The sequence below is a fragment of the Leopardus geoffroyi genome, chromosome B1 (genome assembly GCF_018350155.1).
Source record: "Leopardus geoffroyi isolate Oge1 chromosome B1, O.geoffroyi_Oge1_pat1.0, whole genome shotgun sequence".
Classification (NCBI taxonomy): domain Eukaryota; kingdom Metazoa; phylum Chordata; class Mammalia; order Carnivora; family Felidae; genus Leopardus; species Leopardus geoffroyi.
Genome location: NC_059327.1, coordinates 108,492,395 through 108,517,028, shown reverse-complemented (window position 1 = coordinate 108,517,028; position 24,634 = coordinate 108,492,395). Strand labels below are relative to the sequence as shown.

At 33.4% G+C, this 24,634-nt stretch overlaps 1 protein-coding gene across 3 annotated transcripts in view; it reads right to left on the bottom strand.

Annotated features, from left to right (window-relative positions):
- Window positions 1-24,634, bottom strand: part of LOC123593421 (bifunctional heparan sulfate N-deacetylase/N-sulfotransferase 4) — a 424,939-nt gene that overhangs the window by 244,833 nt on the left and 155,472 nt on the right. For all 3 annotated transcript variants that reach the window (XM_045469197.1, XM_045469186.1, XM_045469207.1), the window contains exon 3: window positions 23-1,248. In XM_045469197.1, coding sequence (XP_045325153.1) covers window positions 23-1,000 — 978 coding nt within the window. In that variant the 5' untranslated portion in view covers window positions 1,001-1,248. The remainder of the gene's footprint in view (window positions 1-22; window positions 1,249-24,634) is intronic.

Sequence of the window (24,634 nt, the reverse complement as noted above, 5' to 3'; positions counted from 1 at the left end):
TGTTATGTATAAATGTTCTTACCTTTACATCTTTGACATTCATCCTTGTTCCCTCTTTCCCAACAAAGATATCATCAATGTCCACAAGGATGTACCTGTCCAAGGACAGTGTCAGCCTCTTCCCTGACAAGAAGGAGATGGCATCTATGAAGATGAGCTTGTGTAGCCAAAAGTTTAAGTTGTTGCCAAAAAGAACGCGCTGAATTCCATCATGAAGCCCCAGATCCTGAATCACTGTCGCATAGAGTGGTTTGCTGGATGAGGATGAAAGGAATTTTTCTGTCTGTAATTCAGTTAAAAGCACAGGCTGGTAGGTTGAATGATTATATTGGAAAATACTCCAGTCTTCCCCAGGAAGAGGGCCTTTCTCAACCTTGGGGGCTTTGGTAATATGCAGCAAAGGAGACTGAGGGTTGACAAAACAGTCCTTTAGAGCTAGATTATTGAAAAGGTTTAATGGAAAGCCTTTTAATTGTGTACTTGGTAAGCTGTTCTCATTGGCTTTATGAAAACCAATTATACTAACACTGTATTCCACACAGTATTTTTCTAAAAGCTCTCGATTCCATGAGTCCATGCTGACATACTTCAGAATATTTTCATAAATAACTAAAATATATTTCCCTTTGCCATTATCTGTAAGAGGAGGTATATCCCCCTTGCCGGGGGCAATGACCATTTGGTACTGAAATCGGCTAGACTCCAAGATAGCTATGATATCTTGACCAAGTTGAGAATATTGGCTCTCCACAAATAGGAGGACAGTAGGATCAGTTTTGGATGTATCAATAGGTTTAACTGTTTTCAGCTCCATTGACCGATATGGTAGAATTTTGATGTCAGCACATTCTGCTTCTGCAGTGGTTTCAATAACAGTCATTTCCTGTTTATAGCCAGAGTAGAGGAAATAGGCAGAAATGACAATGCTCACCAAACAAAAGGTAGCTAAAAGAACAATCAATGTTCGAAAACTTCTCCGAAGCTTCACAATAAGATTCATTTTTTAAAATACTGCTTCGTAAGTTTTTTCCAATTTCTTTTTCTAAAGTGCCATAGTGAATAAAGTATGAGATGGTGCAAATATCACTTCCCAAAAGTTCATGTAACCATTGCAAACCATGTAAAATGTTTGAAGGGATCACAAGTAAGTTAAAGCTGGAAGACAATGGACCAGGAGAGCAAAAGTTGAAGAAGGGATTTTGAGTATGTCCAATACCAAAGACTGATGCAGAATCCTTTAAACATTATCTGAAAAAAAGGAGAAATGTAATGACTAAGACAGAAATATAAATACAAATGTTTATGTGATATGGATGCTTATATATAAGAAAAATACATATCAAAGATAATTTTAGTGTGTTAATATGCTAAAATATTAATAGCTTAAAGTTTACAGTCTAGGTTTTTACTATTAGAGTAGATTTTTTTCATGTCTTCAAGAATACAGATTCCTATTTCATTTTGCCAAAGAAAGAGATCATTTTTCAAACTAGTCATCTCAAAAAAAAAAAGAGACTTAAGAGAGGCATCTGGGTGGCTCGGTTGGTTAAGCGCACCACTCTTGATTTCTTTTAGCTTAGGTTATGATCTTATGGATTGGTGAGTTCAAGACCCACATCAGGCTTTGTGCTGACAGCTCGGAGGGAGCCTGCTTGGGATTCTCTGTCTCCCTTTCTCTCTCTGCCCCACTTCCCCCTCTCTCAAAATAAATAAATAAACTTAAAAAGGAGAGAGCTAAGAAAGAAAGTTTTAGTGTAAAATGTTAATAACCATAAAGATTGCTTCTATAGGACTGGTAAACATTATTTACATAAAGAATTAGAAAATCAAATATTTGTGTATGAGTTGGAACAGTGAAACATGTTCTAAGTGTCTGCTAAGTATCTGGAGTGCCAAGCTGAGGGAATGATTTTGTCTTAAGTATATACAGTTGTTACAGGTTTTTCCCTTTAATAACATATCCTTTTCTGAAGTTGCAGGGAGACACTTGGTCTTCTTCACCATACCAGCCAAAATACACAGGATTTCTCTTTCTCTATTCTTAGAAGCAAAGTGATGGAGTAGCTATAGGAGAAAGAACAAAATGGGAACAACCATCCTCAGACCCCTCTAATGAGAGGCCAGGAAGCCTAGATGAGAAGAAAAGCTTTGACTTGTTTGTCTTAAAGCACATTCTAAATTTGGCTTGCCCCTATAATCGAAATTAAATTTGAATTTTTATTCATTATTAATAAATCTATTATTTTAATGTAATTATAATATTGATTATATTATATTAATTATTAACATTATTAATTATAATTATTAATTATTAATACATTATGCTTTAAAATAAATTATAATTTAATAGTTAAATTATAATTTATTCATTATTAAATTTTATCTAATAATCATATGTTCTATTTCCATATCACTTTCTTTAGTTCAAAAGAAAAAGAATGTAGAGAGAATTAGAAAATTTTTTCCCCAAATGGCTTTACCACAAATGGATATAATCTTCCATTATTCTATTTTATTTGTTTTGATGGATGACTCTGATTTTTAGTGAATTGCTTTCTATAAAAAATTTTTTTAATTCTCGAAACTGGTTTAGACTATGGAATTTTCAAATTCCCAGTTTACCAAACTCTTGTCAAACTAGTAGAAAACAATAAAAAAAGTTCATGTTTTCAATTTGTGACACATATACTTTAATACACAATAATACTATTGACATACATCACAGAAAATCAAATTAACATGTATTGTAATATGAGTTGTAGATTATACATATTGTATCATTTTGTAAATATTTTATAGGTTTTTGGTTTTATTTAAATTTGAAGAACCTGTGTAATTAATAGCTATTAATTATTAAAAGATTATTAAACTATGGAGCATCTGGGTGACTCTTTGGTTGAGCATCCAGTCTCAGCTCAGGTCATGACCCTGATATCGCATTAGTGAGTTTGAGCCCCACCTGCCCTGCGACTGCTCTGTGATGACAGTGCACTTTGGATCCTCTGTTCCCATCTCTCTGCCTCTCCTCTTTCTCAAAAACAAATAAATGAACATCAAAAAAAGATTATTAGACTAAATGATTAAACTATAATATGATACTACTCCCATTTTATATTTTTATGTTCTGATGTTCTGAAATACATTTTTCCTGGTAACTTAAATAAAATTCAACAGTTGAATAACGTTTGTCTATGCCTTAGATTTTGGGAAAAAACAAAAACAACCTCAAATATCCACAATTAAAAATTTTTAAATTTCTACCAAACATTTCAATTCTTCAGATTCTATTTATATATAGACTTGAATTTTTACCAATTTGAAAAATCCCCCTAGTGGTTTCATATTCACTTTAAAGAAAAATTAACTTCCATGTTAGGCACTTACTAATACTGCTATCAAAAATAATTATTTAAGATAATTATTTGATCTCCAAAAACTTTTCAAGTATCACAATACTCTATTCTCTATAAACAAACTGAATTGTATTTTAATTTTAAAAGAAATGAAATACAGCAATGAAAAGGTTTTGGTTTGATTAAAATGTACAAATCAATTATGCTGTATCCTCTAGTTTTGTGTATATATGAACATGGCCATAAAGTTCATTTTAAAACTAAAAATTAAATTAAACAATATGTATAATAAATATTGAAAAATTTGAAATTCGCCAAAGGAAATTATGCAGTCTTATATCTATTGTTAGATTTCTCCAAGCTCATGTATTTGGTTTTAAAATCCGTTAAGTGTACAGGGAATTAGCTCCATTCCCACCCCACCCCATCCCCTGGATCACCCACAAGAACAGACTAATTCACATACTTTGTGGGTTTGCTTAGTATTTTAAGAGGCAATTTAGTCAGGAATTTAAAAAATGGATGACACTACTTTGTTAAATCCTTATCTATTCTGACATTAAAGATGTGATTTTTATTTTTGAATACACAAAGGATGAGATGTCAGTTTTGCATATTAGAATGGCTCATCTTAATATGTAATAGCGAAAAAAAATTAAAAAGCATATGGAACCAGAATCTGCCAACCAAAAGAATAAATAAAATTTAAATATGACATTTATTTAACATTAATATGTTCAGAGTTAGAAGGATGAGAGATACATATTATCACCATTGTGGATATGTGAGTTTGAATGTGAACGTGTGTGTGTGTGTGTGTGTGTGTGTGTGTGTGTGTGTGTGTATTTTAACCTAAGGACTTATCCTTCTTCCCATTCAGTCCTCCCACTTATCCTTCCCTAACAAAAATTAGGCAGTGCAAGTGAGAAGTCTGGAAAATAAAAAATGGTAAACCAGAGATGTTTACTTATGTCCTATGCCTGAGACAGAAGAGGTTTGGCATTGTTTGGGATGCCAAAGCAATGCAGTCTGTGATTTGCCTGAATCTCTTGTTGTGAAGTAATAGAAAAAAATATGTATATACACACACATACATGTATATCTGTCCTCCTGTTGCTGGCATAAAGCTCCTAAAAGACTTATTTCCTATAATAAGAGCATTAAGAGCATCTTTAGATATAATATTTGGTTTCTGACACTGGTTCCTGACACAGAGCTCCTAAAGTTCTTGGAATTTCCTGGGTGAGAGCAGTATCTTTTGTTCTAATGAGGCAATGCTTGGTGGGTTCCTGGTGGTCACTAAAAAGACCACGCCCTGTTTAGATACTTAGAACTTTTAGCCTCACCCTCATCCTACAGGAAGGGGAGAGGGACTGGAAATTAGGTCAATAATGGATCATGCCTACATGATGAAGCCTCCATAAAATTCCCAAGGTTTTGGGATCTGGAGAGCTTCCAGGTTGGTGAACATATCCACAAATGTGGATGCACCCCAATTCCATAGGGACAGAAACTCTTGCGCTTAGGACCCTACCATACTTTATCTTATGTATCTCTTTATCTGGCTGTTCATCTGTATCTTTTATCATACAGTAAATTGGTAAATGAAATAAGTGGTTCCCTAAGTTTTGTGACTTTCCTAGCAAACCATCAAATCCGAATCCAAAGTGAGGTCATAAGAACCTCTGATTTGTCTCAAAGTCAGAGTGGTTGTGGAAAACCTGGGGACCTACAACTTGCAATTGGTATCTTCAGTAGGTGAGGGGCAGTGTCCTAGGACTGAGCCCTAAACATGTGGGGTCTGAAATAACTCTGGTTAGTGCCAGATTGAACTGAATTGTAGGACAACCAATCGGTGTCACAAAGCATTGCCCCATATATCTGGAGTCAGAAGTGTAATGAGGGTGGCAGTAGTGTGAGTATAAAGAAGAAACACATGGAGGAAAAGTAGGTTTATTATATAGTGCTGTGTCCCTTACAAAGGAAAAACAAACAAATAAACAAACAAATAAACAAACAAAAACAAGGCAGAGTGTAGGGTAGAAAAACCAACTTAAGAACCTTGGAAAAGTCAATAAAATTGAGATCATTTTTTAAAAAGACAGATGTTAAATTAGACATAAAAAATAGGCATATTCATTTAAGGGTAATAGTGAAGACATCAAATGCTACTTCAAAATCCTAAAAATATGTGTCATGTATTCTTAAGGAGTCTTTAGTGATATGCTAGTTTCGACTTTACCTTAATCCAGTGCATTGTGCAGGATGAACCTGAGACCAGCTGGAAACAAAAGGCACAAGCAGGAGCTCTTTGCCCTGTTTTCCCCTTACATCATGATGTTTTTCTTATAGAATGAGTGGGCAAATGCATGGATGAACAAGTAAAGAGCATTTGTTAAGTTACATTTCCTTAACCACCATACCAAGCAAGTTAAATAGGCTTTGATCCCAAGTCTGCTAAAACTGCCTTTCACCTGTCCTAATAAATCTACTTTAAAAATTTGGAGACACCTATTCATTATTTTTTGTGACAACATATCCCCAAAAAAGTGCGGCTGCATGACCCCTGTGCAGGCTTTGGTGAGAAAAAAAAAGGAAGCTTTTAGGTGCTGGCTTCCTTGCTGTCTTCTTTTCTTTTCTCTTCTCTTTTTCTTCTTTTCTCTTTTCTTTTCTTTTTTTTTCTTTTCTTTTTTCTTTCTTTCGTCTTCTCTTCTCATCTCTCTTCTTTTCTTTTCTTTTCTTTTCACCTTCCAAATGTGACTCATCACCTCAGTAGTAGTGGAATAAATATCTCTCAGAATCTTTCACTCTCTTTGAAGATTAGGTAATGTGAAGAAATTATTGTTTTGTATATCTGTTTTTAAAATGTTCTTTGACTTATTTCCAAAATTTATAGATTTAAAAAAAAAATACAGTTTGTGAAATCCATTTACCAAGAGTTCTCAAACATTGTAAATTTCTAGTAATTTCTGGTAGCAGTAGAGGAATGACTAAACAAGGCAACTGAAGAAAGTATTATAGTTATTGCTATTTTTTGGAAAGAAGAAAATTCAGAAGTAAGCTAGGGGCTAGGAATCACAATGAATTTATGAGTGAATTTTTCTTTTTTGAAGGTGGTATCGTGAGCTATACAGATGATCACAGAGGCTCATTAAAGTTAGCTGAAATTGAAAAAAAAAATACAATAATATTTACTAGCATTTAATAAGTGGTTACTTCTTGACAGTCATTATAGTACATTTTTTTTTTTGCATTCATCACCCTGTTAGTCATTATTAGTCTATTTTTAAAATGAGGAATTCGGGATTTAGAGGGTTTAGAAAAGGGACTGAGATCATGCTGCTGGTGATTTTTGATGCCAGTGTTCTATATGCCACCATTGCACTGGTGAGAAAAACCAAGTTAGATGAAACCAAGAATTTAACTGTTAGTATAACAATAATTTAACACAGATATCAGCAAGTTTTATTTAATTTTTAATATTTCATCTGAATTTATTTCATATATTCAAAGCCAGAAATATCTACCCAAAATGCAGAAAACAATCTAGAAGAGAACTGGATTAGCACAAAAGAAACTGTGTTGTAAACGGAGATGACTGAAGAATTTGGAATAATTCAACTTTGACTTTTCATGATACATGGGGTGGGAGGGCATATTTTACCAAGTATCTCATTTTCATATGCTTCTTGAGTTCTTTCTTTTATCTTAGGAATATTATAAAGAATTAGCTTATATTTCATATTAATAAAGCAATGGTTTTAATTAAAATTGTGATATGTAAACATTTAACCATTTATTCCCATATATCGATGGCCCTCACACTCTCTTAGGGAGAATTCCAAAATTTATAATCATCTTTCAAGACAGATGCATTTTTCCCAAAATTATTATTCACCAACACATAAATGGCAATGAAATAGACCAAAATAAAAATATTGATGTACTTCATGTAGTGAGGGTAAGTAGTGCTTTAGGAAACATGAGTTTGTTAGCTTTGTGTGTATATATTTTATGTGTTTTTGAATCCCAATGAGGGTGATTTCTTTTCTGGGTCAGAGTAAAAGATTCTTGAAAAACACTACTCCAGAAGGCACAGCTAATTCAAATTATTTAACCTGGTTTTAAGAGAATAATAAATATCATAGAGGCTTTAGCCAAAGATGGATTTAGTCTCTTAAGATTCTGAGTGCTTTCTAAAATATCCATTATGATTCAACAGAATTTGAGACTAAGAATTGGTGGATATCACATGGTTTGATCCCGTGGAGCTCCTTTTAGCGTCCAGGCTTCAACAACCATACCTATGTATATAACTTTTTCAAAATGAAGGTACAACATGATGAGTAATTGTTATATTTAATCAAAATAAAAATAGTATGCTTAGTTTATGATTTTCTGAAATAATGATTTTTTCTACTCTTATAACCAGTGACTGTTACTGAACTTTTATACACTTCATATTTTCTTGATTTCAGTGACATAATATAAATTTATTTTAGTCCCCAAAGTGTGCGTTTTTATCAGTACACACTCTTAAAAGTGTCATTTCCAACATAATGATAACATTACTACCACCATATTATATTGTAAAATAATATTATACTAGGTACATAGCTCTGAGCTATCAGCTATATTCACACTTCAAAAGATTATGAAAGCAACTCAGTAAATAGAAGAGTAAATGTCAGGCGATTTCTTTTACCACCATTTCCTGGAGATATATATATATATAGTGCCTATTTACCATTTTCATAGGTCTTGTTTTCTAGAGCAGAAAAACATGATATTTCAAAAGGAAGAGTTCACTTTTATTAAAATAAAAATGCAAATATCTATATATTTATCTTGTTTATTAGAAAAACAAGAACTTTGAGAAGAAGGAAAACACTAATTGGATATTTTTTCTCTTTGGCATTTAAAACTTACAAATAAGTAGCAGAAATGCTATTTGTGACCAAGTGGAGAGATCTAGTAAATGAATCATTGCATAGAACTCTGTATTTGTTCTTATAGTCAAGATTTCATCATCAAATTTTGCCTTTAACACCAATGAAATAATAATATCTCCAGAAGGTATAATCCAGAATTAAATAGCATTAAACACCTTTGAATGCCTGTATTTGTTCAAAGGAACTCTAAAATTCAAACAATTCCTTAGGACCTTGAGATGATTTTGAGATAGATCTTTGACATCTCTCATTTTTGTGTAGATTTGGGGATAATGTTTACTGTGATATTCAGAATTAAAGTAGGATGAACTGGGGTGTCTAAAATTCAGTTCCATTTTGGATATGCTGCTATTTTCTCACATAGGGGAGGCATTCATCCAGCATCCATTCAACATATAAATGTATTAACCTTTATTAATAGTCTAATATTTTCCAGGTATATCTGCAAATTCAACGGTAGCTCATATCATCATAAAAAATACCTAAGGTCTTTTATTTTCATCTATTCTTAATTTCTCCTGTTTATTTATTATCTTCCTTTCATCTCCAGAAAATTTTTCTCTTTTTTTCCTGTCTTGACACTGGATGGTTTTAAAGTTACCTTTAACTTTTTAACTTTTACCCTTAACAGTTTAACTTTTTTGCAAATTAGATTTAATGTGATGAGTATGAGCATTAAACAGCGATCTATGTAGCAATGTTTCCATTTTCTATTTCCATTTTCTTTTCATTCCAAATAAGCAATTTATAAGGGAACTAAAAAGATGACTGAAGAAATGAAATATATGGTATGCTTCCTTGTTTAGATATAGTCTTATGAACAATTTTCTCTCAACTCTTTTTCTGGAAATTGTCTCATCTACAAAGGAGATGTTAAAAATGTTTTTAAAAACTGACACTAAGTGTTTTCTTTACAAAGTTATGTATATTTCTACTACAAAAGCATGAAAATTTGCAAACATTTATTAACAAAAACTTCATGTATTTCTAGTTGTTTCTCTATACGTAATTTGTTTTTATGTAGTTTTTATGTAGTTGTGTTTGTTTATATATGTTTTTATGTGGTTGTGATTATACAAAAAATAATTTTACCCTATGGTATTACTTAAAATTATAACATAACTAGTTACAATAAAAGGGAAATGATGAAACTCTTCTTGTATCCATTATTGTTTTTTCATTTCCATTCCTAGACATATTTTGAGAATTTCAATAATTTCTAAGCCTGATAGCCCCACTATCTAACTCTATTTTCCTTACATGAAAATAGAAAATGAGGGTTGAACTAGCTGAACATCACCTTGGGAACCGAGTTGACTGCTATCAATATTTCCCACCTAAGTAATTTTCACCTTACTTATTTGCTTCCTGATGCATGGAAAATAGGTATTTCTTGTAAAGACAACCTTTTTCTCCCCTGCCTCTTTTCTAGAACTTCTACCTCTCTTTTATGAGGACTTAGTTAAAACCTGGGGGCAATCATTTCTTAGTAATGACCGTAAAAATATCTACATATGTTTTGTTTGGTACTTAACAATATTTTGATATCTGAATGACTTTAGTCTCCACCATTTGCTTGCTACTCTTAGTCTACTTGTTTGGCCCCATATTTATTTTAGTTTGAGACTCCAGGTATAATTTTCTTAAAAAGTTTAACTCACATCTTCATAAAATGTTTTACCACAGCTATATCACCCAACCCAAGCAACTGCCTTAATATATTTCTTTACCTTTATAGTCAAGCTTTTTGAAAGAGTTTCTCTTACAAAATCCATTTATCTTGTCATTCCCACACTTTACATGTTGAACAATTTGTAGTTCTGGATTGACCAATGTTGTCTCTGCCATATCTAAATCTAGTCAGCTCTTACTCATTTTAACAAATTCAAGTTAGATAAAACTATTCCAAGAAAAATCACTCCTGACCTTGAAAAAGCTAGTTTAGATGAGTATGTCTCCAATGTGCTATCATAGGATAGCCTCTATCACAGGATATTTCAATCTAATTATCCATGAACTTCATGAAGCCAGGGACTGTGATTTATTCAGCATGGAATCTACAGCACTTTGTAGCCCACTTTGTATAGCGCATTTAAAGAACAAAATATTCAATACTTGTGAAGAGGTAAGATCAACTTTATTCAGGACTATTATGACAGGTATAAGAAAGACAGCAGTTTTATAGTGGGGTAAAGAGATTGGGCTCAACTCAATACAGCATGGGTGAGTGGGGATTTATAGCCAAGGGATAGGGTAGAGGTCAGTGAGTAGAAAATTAAGTGAGTAAGGAGGGGTTCTGGCTAAATCCACCTAAAAGGATTCTTGCTTAAGATATGCCACGGTGCTCAGACATCATTTGGGGGATGATGGAAGATGAGGTATTATATATCAAAGGTGATCAGATATTGAAGGTGGGAGGTTCTGGCACAATTGAATTAGCAGGGTTCTTGGTAAAACTATATTTTACAAGAAAGTGCACAGATAGGCCTACAAGAAGGTTCAGGAGACCGACTAAATTTGTCAAGCAAAGAATATTTGTCACATGCAGCAAATAATCATGCCAATTCAATAACTTATTCACATCTGACATATATTCACCCTCATTCTATACCCCAAGGTATACCTTGGGAGAAAATGCTATTTTCTCCAGGAAAGTAGAGGTAGAAGAATAAGTCTGCGCTTCAGTTTCTTCATTAGAAAAATAAAGAAACCTAACATAATTGTTTATCTTTTGATTTTCATGTATCCATTCATCAAGGAAGATTTAAAAGAATGCTCATCAAAAGGTTGATCATCTCTGTATTTCTTATACGTTTCTGTATCATTTGAATTTTCTATAAGAACAATGTACTACTTTTATATAAAGAATGTCCTATATAAAAATATTACCAAATATGTAAATAGAAAATTTTAAAAGGGGGTGAGTTTGCTAACATTAAGTTGCTTTAAACTCTAAAATTCATTAATCTGGTGAATAATAAGTCTTCCTTTTTTACGCTGGTCGCTGGCAATATTTTTCCCAATAATATTTAAATATCAGAAGAGCAAGTTCTCCCTACTTTTTTTGTGATACCTTTACATTTTTATTGATCTATGTTTCTTCCCAAGATGATTGTGGGTAAATTTTCAGTAGCCTAGTCTGTATATTATCTTTTCACACTAAACTCCTCCCTCTACCCTCAAGCATAACCCAATACTAAATTAGATGCATAGAATTTTAATAATCATAATTCAGTTAAATTGATATTCCATGTTATAATATTTATAATAGTTCTATTAGAACAGGAATCTGAGACTTCACATCTAAGGTTTTGAAAATTAGAAAATCAATTACAACCAAATTATCTTTAAATTTACTTATAACTAGAATATAATGATGCATCAGTTGTGTCTGATAAGTCCAAATTTGAATATTAAAACACAAAATTCATATTTATCTGCTCCTAAAAGGCAAATAAAATACTCGTAGTAAAAAGAGTGGCAGGATCCTCAAAAGTCAAAGTTTCATCTACCCCTGAGATAGGTCCTGGCATCTGTGATCAACTTGAATATTCAGGGAGTGGCAAGCACACTTCTAACCATTTGCCTAAGTTGATTTGCAGAATTTGGTCAAGACCCTAGTGCACACAGAGCACCGGAGGGATTGGAAGCTATGGCTATGTACGCACAATAGTGTTTCCATGGTGGGTGCCTGCTGCAGTGGCCTTGCTGAGACACATTCAGTAATTTCTGGGTAGGAAGACTGGTGACAGGCCAGAAATCCAAGATGAACCTACCAAATGGCAATCACGATGAGACCCTGAAGGGCACTGAAATGACTGTGTGACAAGAGAGAAGAGCTAATAGTATGTAGGCTTTTAGTATCTTTGACTACATTTGTACCCACAGGCAGTGGTGGGCTGAAGATATTTGGATTATAGATATTAATGTTGGTATATTGTTCCCAAGATTTACTTGGTCTCAGTCTATCATTTTGGGGATACAATGATAAATAAGTTTCTCTTTGAATTTCAATCATTAACTTTCTATTTATGTTATTTTCTAGAAGACTTTTTCTTATGAACTTTTCAGTCAATCTTTCATCTTGCATTTTCAGGCAATGGAAAAGATTTTTCACTAGGCACTGAATCTGGCTACAAAAGGACCTATAAAATCACCTTTTCCAGTTGAGTGATCCGTGCTTCAGAGTTGTGTTCTTTACTTTTTTAACAATTAAAAGAAATTTACAGCTAATTTTTATAATATAAGCCAAAGTAATTACAAATACTAGGAGATAAAGTATTATAACTAATTTATCTTTCCTAAACTTTTAAAATGCTCACCCAAAACTATAGTTAAAACAATGTAATTAAAATTACCAAAAAAAGTAAAATACTAAAGATAACATTTTCTGTCTAGTCAACATTTTTTTTGTAACCAAGTCTAAAAAATAGGTTAAAAATAATATTTGGCATTTATTTTCCAGGATTCAAAATGTTAACTATATATTTGTATAGCACATTTATTTAAAGAGAAAATAAGACATTTGTTTTTTAAATGCATTATTTCTGTGTTTCCAATCTTTGGATCTCCTAGCTTTTTCAACACCAGAGGGCGGTATGCTCTTGCTTTTATTGCAAAACTAGACAGCACTTGCTCTCTCCTTTGACAGTTTACCAAAAAAAAGAAAGTGCTAACTAGGTTAGTACAGTGCTCATAGGCAACTTTCCGTCAGGAAAAAACATCCTGATGTTGATATAAGAGAAATAACAGCGATTCTTAATATTAAAACATCAATTATGCTATAATTCTACATCAAATACATTTAGTCAATTTTCTTGCTCAGATTTGTAATAAACAACCAATATATTGCTTGTAAGATTCTCTTTCTAAATTCTTATTTCTGTTTTTTTTTTTATTGAATAACTCTCCTTCTCCTCCTCTTCCTCCTCCTCCTCCTTTTTCTTCTTTTTTCTGCTTTGCCAAGAAAGCGATAAATGAAATACCACCTCTACTTAATATCTTGCTAGTTTTGGTGAACTTTTAACATCTAAATCTTTTTTAAGGAAGTAGGATAATAATATCTGTAATTAAAAGGTGTATAAAAGCAGCTTTTCCATATTGTTTCCAAATTACTATTTTCTCTAGAATTTATTTTATTTCTTTTTTTTTTTTTTTTTTCAACGTTTATTTATTTTTGGGACAGAGAGAGACAGAGCATGAACGGGGGAGGGGCAGAGAGAGAGGGAGACACAGAATCGGAAACAGGCTCCAGGCTCTGAGCCATCAGCCCAGAGCCCGACGCGGGGCTCGAACTCACAGACTGCGAGATCGTGACCTGGCTGAAGTCGGACGCTTAACCGACTGCGCCACCCAGGCGCCCCGAGAATTTATTTTATTTCTTAAGGGAATAAGGAAATATGCTTTTGGGGGGAGGGTAAAATAGAGTTTCACATTTCTCTATTATGCGAACATATTTGCACAATAATTTCATTTTCCCAAAAAACACATGATTTCTAAAATTTTGAATATGCTTAAATGACCTCTTTAATATCTTAAAAGTGAAGAAATAACATAAAATGAATAATAAAAAACTTATATAAAAAAGAGAAGTGTGTACACCATGATTTAGGTCCTCTCCCAATTTAACTTCTCAGTTCTGACGTGGAAATATAAAATGTAAGAGCTATATTCAAAATAATTTAAAATTGTGCTTATAATCTCTGTTTAGAATGGAATTATGACTTATTTGCAAAGAAGATTTCTAGACACTAACTTCTGTTCATAGTTACATCTTAGAATTATAGCATTATGTGCTTCCATTATAATTTATCATTTACCTGAGAATATGTAAGAATATCTTCTTATAAGGATCTGATTTGCAGATGATTTGAAAGATGATGGATTATTTGAAGGTTGTATGTGCAATGAAATATCCTCACATTAATCATCCTGAGTAATATATACAAATGTATAATACAATTTATTTCTAGTCATACTGAGATTTTTCTCCAATTTGATTTAAAAGTTTGTTAAAGAAAAGCACTTTTAGGAACTAAGAAATCATGTTCAGTATCACAGAATATATCATAAATGGGTACTGAACAAAATGGTAACATGTTACAAACTATAACTGGAATGCAAACATCAGGGTGATTGAAAATGCACTCCAAAAAAATAGTTCTTAATTAGATTTAGTCAGATCATTCTGCTTATTTTGTGGAAAAGGCCACAATCTCACATATATACACACACCTCCCAATCATTTTGGCTCATTTTGAAACAGTGGCCATAACCAAATATTGTGCAATCTTCACAGGTAATATTGAAGTGTGGGCAGTTCTTCAAGAGACAACCCTATTAACGCCTCTGGAACATGGTTGTGGATGAAAATACCTTCGATAAAGGGAATCATTTCTGGATCTGTTTCTTCGCCTCACCAGTTTCTGATTCAAAGTCTGCTAGGGCATTTCTATTAATTGGCTATGTGAAAGGCTGGGAAATAGTGAACTGATACCTAAAGTTAAAAGGTAGAAACTCAGGGCGCCTGGGTAGCTCAGTCGGTTAAGCGTCCGACTTCAGCTCAGGTCACGATCTCGCGGTCCATGGGTTTGAGACCCGTGTCGGGCTCTGGGCTGATGGCTCAGAGCCTGGAGCCTGCTTCCGATTCTGTGTCTCCCTCTCTCTCTGCCCCTCCCCCGTTCATGCTCTGTCTCTCTCGGTCTCAAAAATAAATAAATGTTAAAATTAAAAAAAAAAAAAAGGTAGAAACTCATAAGATCATGAATTTCTCAAACACATAATGAGTATTCAAACTGCTGAACAGAGTGAACATAGAATTTATAAAATTGTGAGTTAGTTTAAATGACCTTAAGTATGTAAAATGGTAATAATAAATCATGATAGAACTAAAAGAAATAAGTAAGACCAATGCCAATGAAGTGAAAAGGTAATAAATGGAATAAAAATGTTCTAAGTGCCATGTACTAAGGTCATGATATTAACTGACTTAGACTTTGGTAAGTTAATATTCATTCATATTCTGATTTCTAGTGAAACTAATAAATAATATATGTCTTCAAAGCTAGTAGAGGAGAAAAAAGGAAATGTATGAAAATATTCAATTAAAGAAAAAGAATAAAGGAGAGGAGAGAAAAGGAAAGCTAGAGTAGGTAGGACTAACAGAAAACACAAAATAAATACATAATTCTATACATTAAGTATAAATAAATTATCTTTTAAAAATAGAGATTGCCAGATTGACTTAAAAGAAAACAATAAATTTAAGTGTATGTTGTTTACAAGTGACACATAAAAGAGTGTGTGAAAATAAACATCTGGAAAAATGTATCAGAAATATTTTAATTAAAAGAAAGTGGATAAAGCTAGGTGAGTATCAGAAAAATAAATTTAAGGCAAAAAGAATTACTAGGGTACAGAAATCACTTAATATTGATAAAAGTTTCAGTTTGCTAGGAAATCCTTAAAATTTAAATTTTCATGCATCTAATATAGCCTTAAATGTATAAAGCAGAAATAGGCAGGGCTATAATGTGATATTTACAAATTCCTAATCATAGTGAAAAATGTATAACATTTCTTAAGAATTGTTTGAAAAGTTGGATAGATGACCTAAGAAGACCTAAACAACATGATTCACAAACTTGGCTTAAAAGACATATTTAAAGCATGATATTCAACAGTTGTAGAATACATATTGAATTTGGAAATATTTATAAATATTAATCATACTGAGCCCCAAAGCAAGTCTCAACAAATTTCTAAGAACTAAAAATCATATAGAGATATACTATCACCACAGTGTAATTACTAGGAACTTAATAAAATAATTAGTAAATTCTCATACATTTGAAATTAAAAAAAACATAACCTTAAATAACTTATGGCAAAGAAAAATCAAATATCCCATATAACATATATCAAAATTTGTAGATTTAGTTATTGTCATGTTTAGAGAAATTTAAAGCCTAAGTAGCATATACTTGAAAAGAGAAAAGTATGAAAATTAATAAGTTAATAAGGTAAACATTCCTCTCAAGAAGCTAGAAAATGACAACTAAAATAGTAACAAACATAGAAGAAAGACAGACAACAAAAATGAGCAGAAAGTAATCAGATAAGAAATGCAGTAAAGAGAAAAATAAAGCCAAAACCTAATTCTTTTTAAAAGGCTAATAAACTGGACAAACATCTGCTGACATTAAGATAACAAAAAGTAAATTACACAAACCTGATAGGAATGCAAAAAAGAAGACACTACATGTGCTTAGTCATTAAAAATATAAAAGAAAATCATTGATGAATTTATAACAAAAAGTTTTAATTTTAAATAAATTTAAATAAAGTTTCCAAAAAATATATAGCTTTCTAAAATTGATTTAAAAGACATCTCCACGATGGAATATTACTCAGCCATAAAAAAGAATGAAATCTTGCTCTTTGCAATGATGTGCATGGAGCTAGAGAGTATTATGCTAAGTAAAATAAGACAGAGAGACAGATACCATATGATTTCACTCATATGTGAAATTTAAGAAACAAAACAAATGAACATGGTAGGAGGGAAAAGAGAGAAAAACCAAGAAACAGACTCATTTTTGGGGGTGAGGGACGAGGGAGAGGAGAGAGAGAATCTTAAGCAGGCTCCATGCCCAGCGTGAAACCCATGGTGTGGCTGGTTCTTACAACTGTGAGATCATGACCTGAGCTGATATCAAGAGTGAGACGCTTAACTAACTAAGCCACCCAGATGCTCCTAGACCTTAAACTACAGAGAAAAAACTGATTATTTTCAGAGGAAATGGTGGGTTGGAGGAAGGCTGAAATAGGTAATGGGGAGTAAGAGTGCACTTGTGATGTGCACTGAGTGTTTTATATAAATGATGAATCACTAAATTTTACACCTGAAACTAATATTACACTGAATGGTTAAGTGGAATTTACATAAAACACTTGGAAAAAATTTTTCAAAAAGCCTCAAAATGAATAATGCAAAATGCAAGATTTTTAATTAACAGTTAAAAAATTTCCATAAAGAAAACTCCACTCAGATTCCTTTACCAGAAGGTCCTATCAAAGTTTCAAGGAATAAATAATTCCAATCATACACAATCATTTTTTAAAAGAAATGAAAAACAGGGCAATACCTGTCAATTTTATGAAGCTACTATAACCTTGATAGTACTAACTAATAAAGGGATAATACAAAAATGGAAAGTATGGGCAATGTAATGCACAAATATGAGATGTAAAATTTCTAAACAAAATATTTATTCACCATAGTTACAAAAAAAGAAATAGCATGACAAAGTAGAGAGTAGATCCTATAGGTTGACTCGTGTCCCCCTAAAATTTGCATGTTGAAATTTTAGATCCTTGTACCTCACAATGTAACCTTATTTGAAAATAAAGTTATTACAGATATAATTAGTTAAGATAAGGTAATACTGGAGTATAGTAGATCTCTAAACCAATATGACGGTGTCCCTACAAAATGGGGAAATTCAATAGAGACATGGGCACAGGGAGAATGGCATCTGAAGTTTGCAATGATGCTGCCACAAGCCAAGGAACTGCCAAGAGTCAGGAGAGAGGCCTGGAACAGATCCTTCCCTAGTGCCTTCAAAGAGACCATGGTCCAGCTGACCAGGATAGACATCCTGAATCTATCACCCGATTGCAACAATATTTCAAACTCTTAGCATCTTTCAGCCGTGATCCTTTCACTTTTTACTCTCTCTCTCTCTCTCTCTCTCTCTCTCTCATGGCCTTACACTCCTTCTCACCCAGTTTAAATTCTCTAACCAATTATTATATTCATTTTATTTCATATACTCAAACTTTTTATCCTTTCTTGTTTTATGATGCACATTTGTCTAAACAACACTGGCTAAATCCCACAATCTACCAAATGTGTGCCTGCAACTCTGAAGATGAATGGAACATCACCAAGCTGATTATTCTCCTTTCAAATTCATAATCAATGGTTTCCAGAGGGTCTTTAATGATGCTGGCAATCTTGCTATATTTTCTTCATTAACTATTCCTTCTCCTAGATGACTATCATGTACCCTTTTCCTCTCTCTTCAAACTTCGAACATTTCTTTTCTTTCCCTCACTCTCAGCTGATGATCTTGATTTCTGTTTCACAGAGAACACAGTAGCAAGCACAGAATTTCTGTAATTTCCTGCTACCGCACCTACTCATGTGAGTAGATGTTCTCTACTGGATGAATTATCCACTCTGGATAAGGACTATCATTGACTTGTGCACTAGTTCCAGGCTTTATCACCCACTCCTTGAAGACACCACTACAGTAATATTTTTCTGTTTCATGTGGTCACTACACACACACACACACACACACACACACACACACACACACATTTTTTTTCCTTGTCTGTGGAATATTTATGCTTCCCCTCACCCCCTTGGAGTCTGCTCCAACCAGGTTCACCCTCACCATTTCATCAAAACCGCACAGTAAATTCCATGTTGAGAGACCCAATTTTCAATTCTCACTCTTCATCTTACTTTACCTATCAGAAGTATTTTGCATCATTAATTATTCCCTCATTGACACAGAAACTATCTTTACCCAACTTCCAGGAAATCATGGATTTTTGTTTTTCCATGACTTCTTAGTCACATTTTCAAGTTCCTTCCCATCTTCCTATCCTCCAAATGTGGAGTTCTGCAGGGCTTAGTCTTGGACTTCTTTTCATTTCTATTTACATTCACTTCTTTGGTGACCTCACACTGCGTCATGGTTTTAAACACTATCTATAAGCTGACTCCAAAATTTACATCTCCAGGTAAACCTTTTACTTGCTCCTATTTGTATATTCAACCACCTATTTTGTATTTCCACTTGGAAATTTAATGGACATTTCAAATTTAAATGAGACCAAATGTGATTGCCTGATATTTTCCATAACCCTATCCTGATTCCTCTCACAATTTCCCCAAGTCATCAATGTTAGTTCCATTATTTATCTGCTTGGGGATACACACACACACACAAACAAAAACACACACACACACACTCCTTAGAGTTAGTCATTGATTCCTCTCTTTCCCACCAGACCCCCTAGACATTCAATCCATTGGCTGTACCTATTTACCTATATATAGAATCTGAACACATGCTATCTCAGCTATCACCATAGTTCAAAATAGCGTTATATCTCCACTGGCTTACTGAATTATCTTCCTAATTGATATCTGCCTCTGCCATTTCTCCACATCATTTTTTCCAATACATTGGCCAGAGGAATAATTTTACAGTATAAATATTAGGTTGGGTCTGTCCTATGATCAACTCCCCACCCCCACAGTGGCTCTCTCATTTCACTAAAAGAGCCAAATTTACAGAATGTTCTACATAATTCCACCTAATCTACCCCTTATCTTTCACTTAATTCTCTCCAATATCATTGGCCTTGTTAATGTTTGAACATGCTGTGCTCTTCAGATAGCTACTTTGGGGCTTTTGCACTTGCTGTTTCCTCTGTTTTAAATACTTGTCCAGATAATAAACTTAGCATATAATGTCATTTCTTTATGTTCTCCTTAAATGTAATATTTCAGTATATCCTCTTCTGACCTCCCAGTGCAAAATTGCAAGCTCTCTGCCAGCACTTCCTAACTCCTTGTATGTGTGTGTGTGTGTGTGTGTGTGTGTGTGTGATTTTAACAATCCATTATACTATGTAAATCATAGTTTTTTCTTATCTATCAGTTTCACTGGAAGTTAGCATTTGAATCAGAGATTTTATTCTATTGTTTTCATTTCTATTCTCAATGTCTATGTCACATTTTTATTTTTATTTTTATTTTTATTTTTTTTCAACGTTTATTTATTTTTGGGACAGAGAGAGACAGAGCATGAACGGGGGAGGGGCAGAGAGAGAGGGAGACACAGAATGGGAAACAGGCTCCAGGCTCTGAGCCATCAGCCCAGAGCCCGACGCGGGGCTCGAACTCACGGACCGCGAGATCGTGACCTGGCTGAAGTCGGACGCTTAACTGACTGCGCCACCCAGGCGCCCCTATGTCACACTTTTAAAAGAGAGTGGCAGGAGGTACATCTGGGTGGTTCAGTTGGTTACGTGGCGACTCTTGATTTCATCTCAGGTCATGATCTCATGGTTGTTGAGTTCGAGCCCCATGTCAGGCTCTGATCTGACAGTGCAAAGCCTGCTTGGGATTCTCTGTCTCCTTCTCTCTCTGCCCCTCCCCTACTATTTCTCTTTATTTCTCTCAAAAATACATAAATAAACATTAAAAAAAAGAGAGCAGCAGGTAACTGAATTGAAAAGAAAGGTATCAGAAAATAAAAAGGTCTTATAAAAATGATAAGGATTTTAAATTGACTTAAATATTGGAATCTATTGAAATACTTTAATTTCAAGACTCGCATGGTAAATGATGTCTTTTAGAAAGTTTGTTTGTTTGTTTTGAGAGTATAAGACACAGATTGGAGACATGAGACAGAAGACCAGTATTACAGTAGTTCAGATGAAGACTTAAGAAAGTAGAAATAGGTTAAGCAAATTTTATATGGAGAGCAAAATTCAAAATAGCCAACATAATACTGAAGGAGAACAAAGGAAGACTAACATTAAAAAACTTTACATTTTACTATTAAGCTACAAAAGCCAAGACAGTGTGGTACTGGCAAAAGAATATACAAATAGATCAATGGAACAGAATAGAGAACACAGAAATAAACCTCAAAGGACAGTCAACTGATCTTTGACAAAGTGGCAAAGTCAATTTAATAAAGATAGTTCATATAAAAAAAAATCTATACACAGACCTTACACTCCTAAAAATAAAAATGAATCACAAATGTAAAACAAACAAACAAACAAACAAACAAAAAACTATAAAACTCCTGGAAGATAACAGGAGAAGATCTAGATGATTTTGGCTTTGGTGATGACTTTTTAGATACAAGAAAGGTACAATCCATGAAAGAAAAATAAATTGGACTTCATTAAAATTAAAATTAAAATAAAATAAAACAAAATCTCCAGGAAAGACACATTAAAAGAATAAAGAGACAAGCTACAAAAGAAGTTACTTGCAACAGACATATCTGATAAAGGACAATTATTGAAATATATAAAGAATTCTTGAAACTCAGCAATAAGGAAATGAATAACCTAATTAAAAAGTGAGCCCAAGACTTGAACAGATACCTCATGAAAGAATATATACAGATGACAAATAAGCAGTAAAAAGATACTCCTCATCATATGTCATTAGGGAATTTCAAATTAAAATAACAATAGGCTACCATTACACATGTATTAGAATAGCGAAAATCCAGAGCAGTGAAAATAAGAAATGCTGGGAAAGACGTGGAGCAAAACGAACTCTTACTCATTGCTGGTGGCAATGCAAAATGGTATAGCTACTTTGAAATATACTTTGACAGTTTCTTACAAAGCTGAACATACAATCCAGCAATTAAGATCCTTGTTATTTGCCCGAAAGAGTTTAAACTTTACGGACACACAAATACCTACGCACTGCTGTTTATGGCATCTTTATTCATAGTTGCCAAAACTTGGAAACAACCAAGATGTCCTTCAGTAAGTAAATGGATAAATTTTGGTACATGTGTAAAATAGAATATTATTTACTGCTAAAAGAGCTATCAAGCCACAAATATATATGAAGAAATAAAAAATGCATATAACCAAATGAAAGAAGCCAATCTGAAATGACTGTATACTGTATAATTCCAAGTACATAACATCTGGAAAAGCAAAACTATAGACTCAGTAAAAAGGCCAGTAGTTGTCAGGGGTTTGGGAGATGGTGGGGAGGGATGAATAGGTGGAGCACAGAGAATCTTTAGGGGAGTAAAACTATCCCATATGATACTGTAACAATGGATATCTTTGTCAAACTCCAGAAAATGTACAACACCAAGAGTAAACCCTAATGTAAACTATGGACTTTGGGTAATAACGACATGCCAATGTAGGTTCACCAATTGTAAGGAATGTTGGTGGTGGAGGAGGCTAACATGTGTTTATGCATGTGTGGGCATACCTAAAACTACTCTAAAGTGTAAGGTCGAAATTTTTAAAGTAAAACAAGTTTCAAAATGTTTATGTATAACTTTCTAGCTCCTTAATTGTGTAGCCCCCCATGGGTATCACTGTTGGAATCATTTAAGAAGCACAATATAAGAGCCACAATAATTAATTTGAAAGGAATTTTACTTACTCACATTTTCTAAACAATGTTAAAGAGTTACAATTCATAAAACAAAATGGCATTTCTAAAATGTCAGTTTCTCTACTCTCCATTTCCCCCATAACCCAAAGCTACTGTGGAAATCCTCATATAACAAAATTTTATTTCTGCCACCTGCTTCAGTCCTTTTTCTTCTCTCCCCTCCTTAATCCCTTCACACTCAAAAAGTAAGGTATCCTTTTCTTTAAGGGGGAAATGGAAACTATGAGTGTTTTATACTGTTTGTTAGAAGGACAAAGTTGTGAATGCTCTCCTATGAATTATGTTTATCCTGTCACATAAGAAACAGAAGTGTTACAATTTGGTGATTGAATGGATCTAGAGGGGTAAAAACTACTCAAACACATCAGGCTTTCAGTAATTCATTCAATGTTTTTTGAATGCTTATCTAGTACCAGATGGACTATCCACCTGACAAACACTACTTCTGCTCTTCAAAAACAGTGAACATCTATTCTGTGACACATTTGAGTAAAAAGCATAGTAAGTACAAAAACAGGGAAAGTACAAATGTATATGGTAGAGGAGATGTGGGAAGACAAAACGAGTAGAATGTAATATATTATTTTTGAAATTTCTGTGAGATATTCAAAAGGAATGTCCCCTAGGCTGCCAAATGTATTGGAGTGGAATTTAAGGTCTGTGCTGGAATTGTAAGTTACGGAGTAGGAAAACCTAGGATATCAAGTGAGAAAGATAAACAGTGTGTACCATAAAATGATAGAAGTACATCATTAAAACCCTTAAACTGCATAAAGCGTGGTTAGTGGGAGAGAGCCATGGAAGCTACAAGCAAAGGGAAACAAATTTTTTCTGAGCAAGAACTGAATGCTATTTTTAATTCAAGAAATACAATTGAAAATTGACCTTGGTTTTGGTGACCGTAGCAAACGCCCAGTGGTATAATGAACTCAAGTAAAAGTGAGTTGAGAATGAAGTAGGTGATGAAAGAATTGAGAATACCTGCAAGTAAAAAACAAACAAACAAACAAACAAACAAAAAGAAAACAGTTGAAGAGTTCATATGCTTATTAGCAAGAAAGAACTCTAAGGATATGCTGTGAGATTTTAGAAAAAGGAATGAGTCCTGTGGACTGAAGTCATTAGGAAAGTACCTAGAGAAGGTTTAGGGTTAGGGTTATTTTAATCACTGATAAATGAGGTATTTGGATTTTGAGGAGGAAAGAGAGATTTGAAAAAGAGGAGAAAACCAAGATCCAGGACCAGGCAGGGAAGTGATGACTAATTTTGTCCTTAGAATCCTAATGGAATGTTCATTTTCTGTGCTTTTCTCTATACATTTTAGTGAAATCAAATTATAGCCAGCAGCAATAAAATGACTGCTATCAACTGATAATTCCTTTGGTTTAGTTCAATAATCATTTTTTTAAAATTTTTTTTTTCAACGTTTATTTATTTTTGGGACAGAGAGAGACAGAGCATGAACGGGGGAGGGACAGAGAGAGAGGGAGACACAGAATCGGAAACAGGCTCCAGGCTCTGAGCCATCAGCCCAGAGCCTGACTCGGGGCTCGAACTCCCGGACCGCGAGATCGTGACCTGGCTGAAGTCGGACGCTTAACCGACTGCGCCACCCAGGCGCCCCAATAATCATTTTTTAAAACACATGATTATATTTAGTATTGATTGGCATCCTTATTAAATGCATCAGCAGAAAATCATGGAAGCAGTTATCCATGAAACATAAAATGCTCACTTAGCCCTCATATTCTTACAGTCCTCATATCTTATATCTATATAATATATAGAGATGAATGAATGAAACCACAATGTAGAAATGTACTTCTTGAGCTACTACTAGTAACAGAGAAAGAAAAATAATTTTGCCTAATATTTAACATTGAAGTTTAACTTCAAGAAACCAGAAAGGAATCTATTAAAGTATAAATTATAAAAATTATATTAATTGTCTCCAAATATAATGAGTTACTAATAGTACTACACTTATATTCATAAGTTATATTAATGTCTAGCATTTCTTAGAAGATATACTTTTAATATTTTAATTATTCTCTTATTTAATTTAGGCAAGC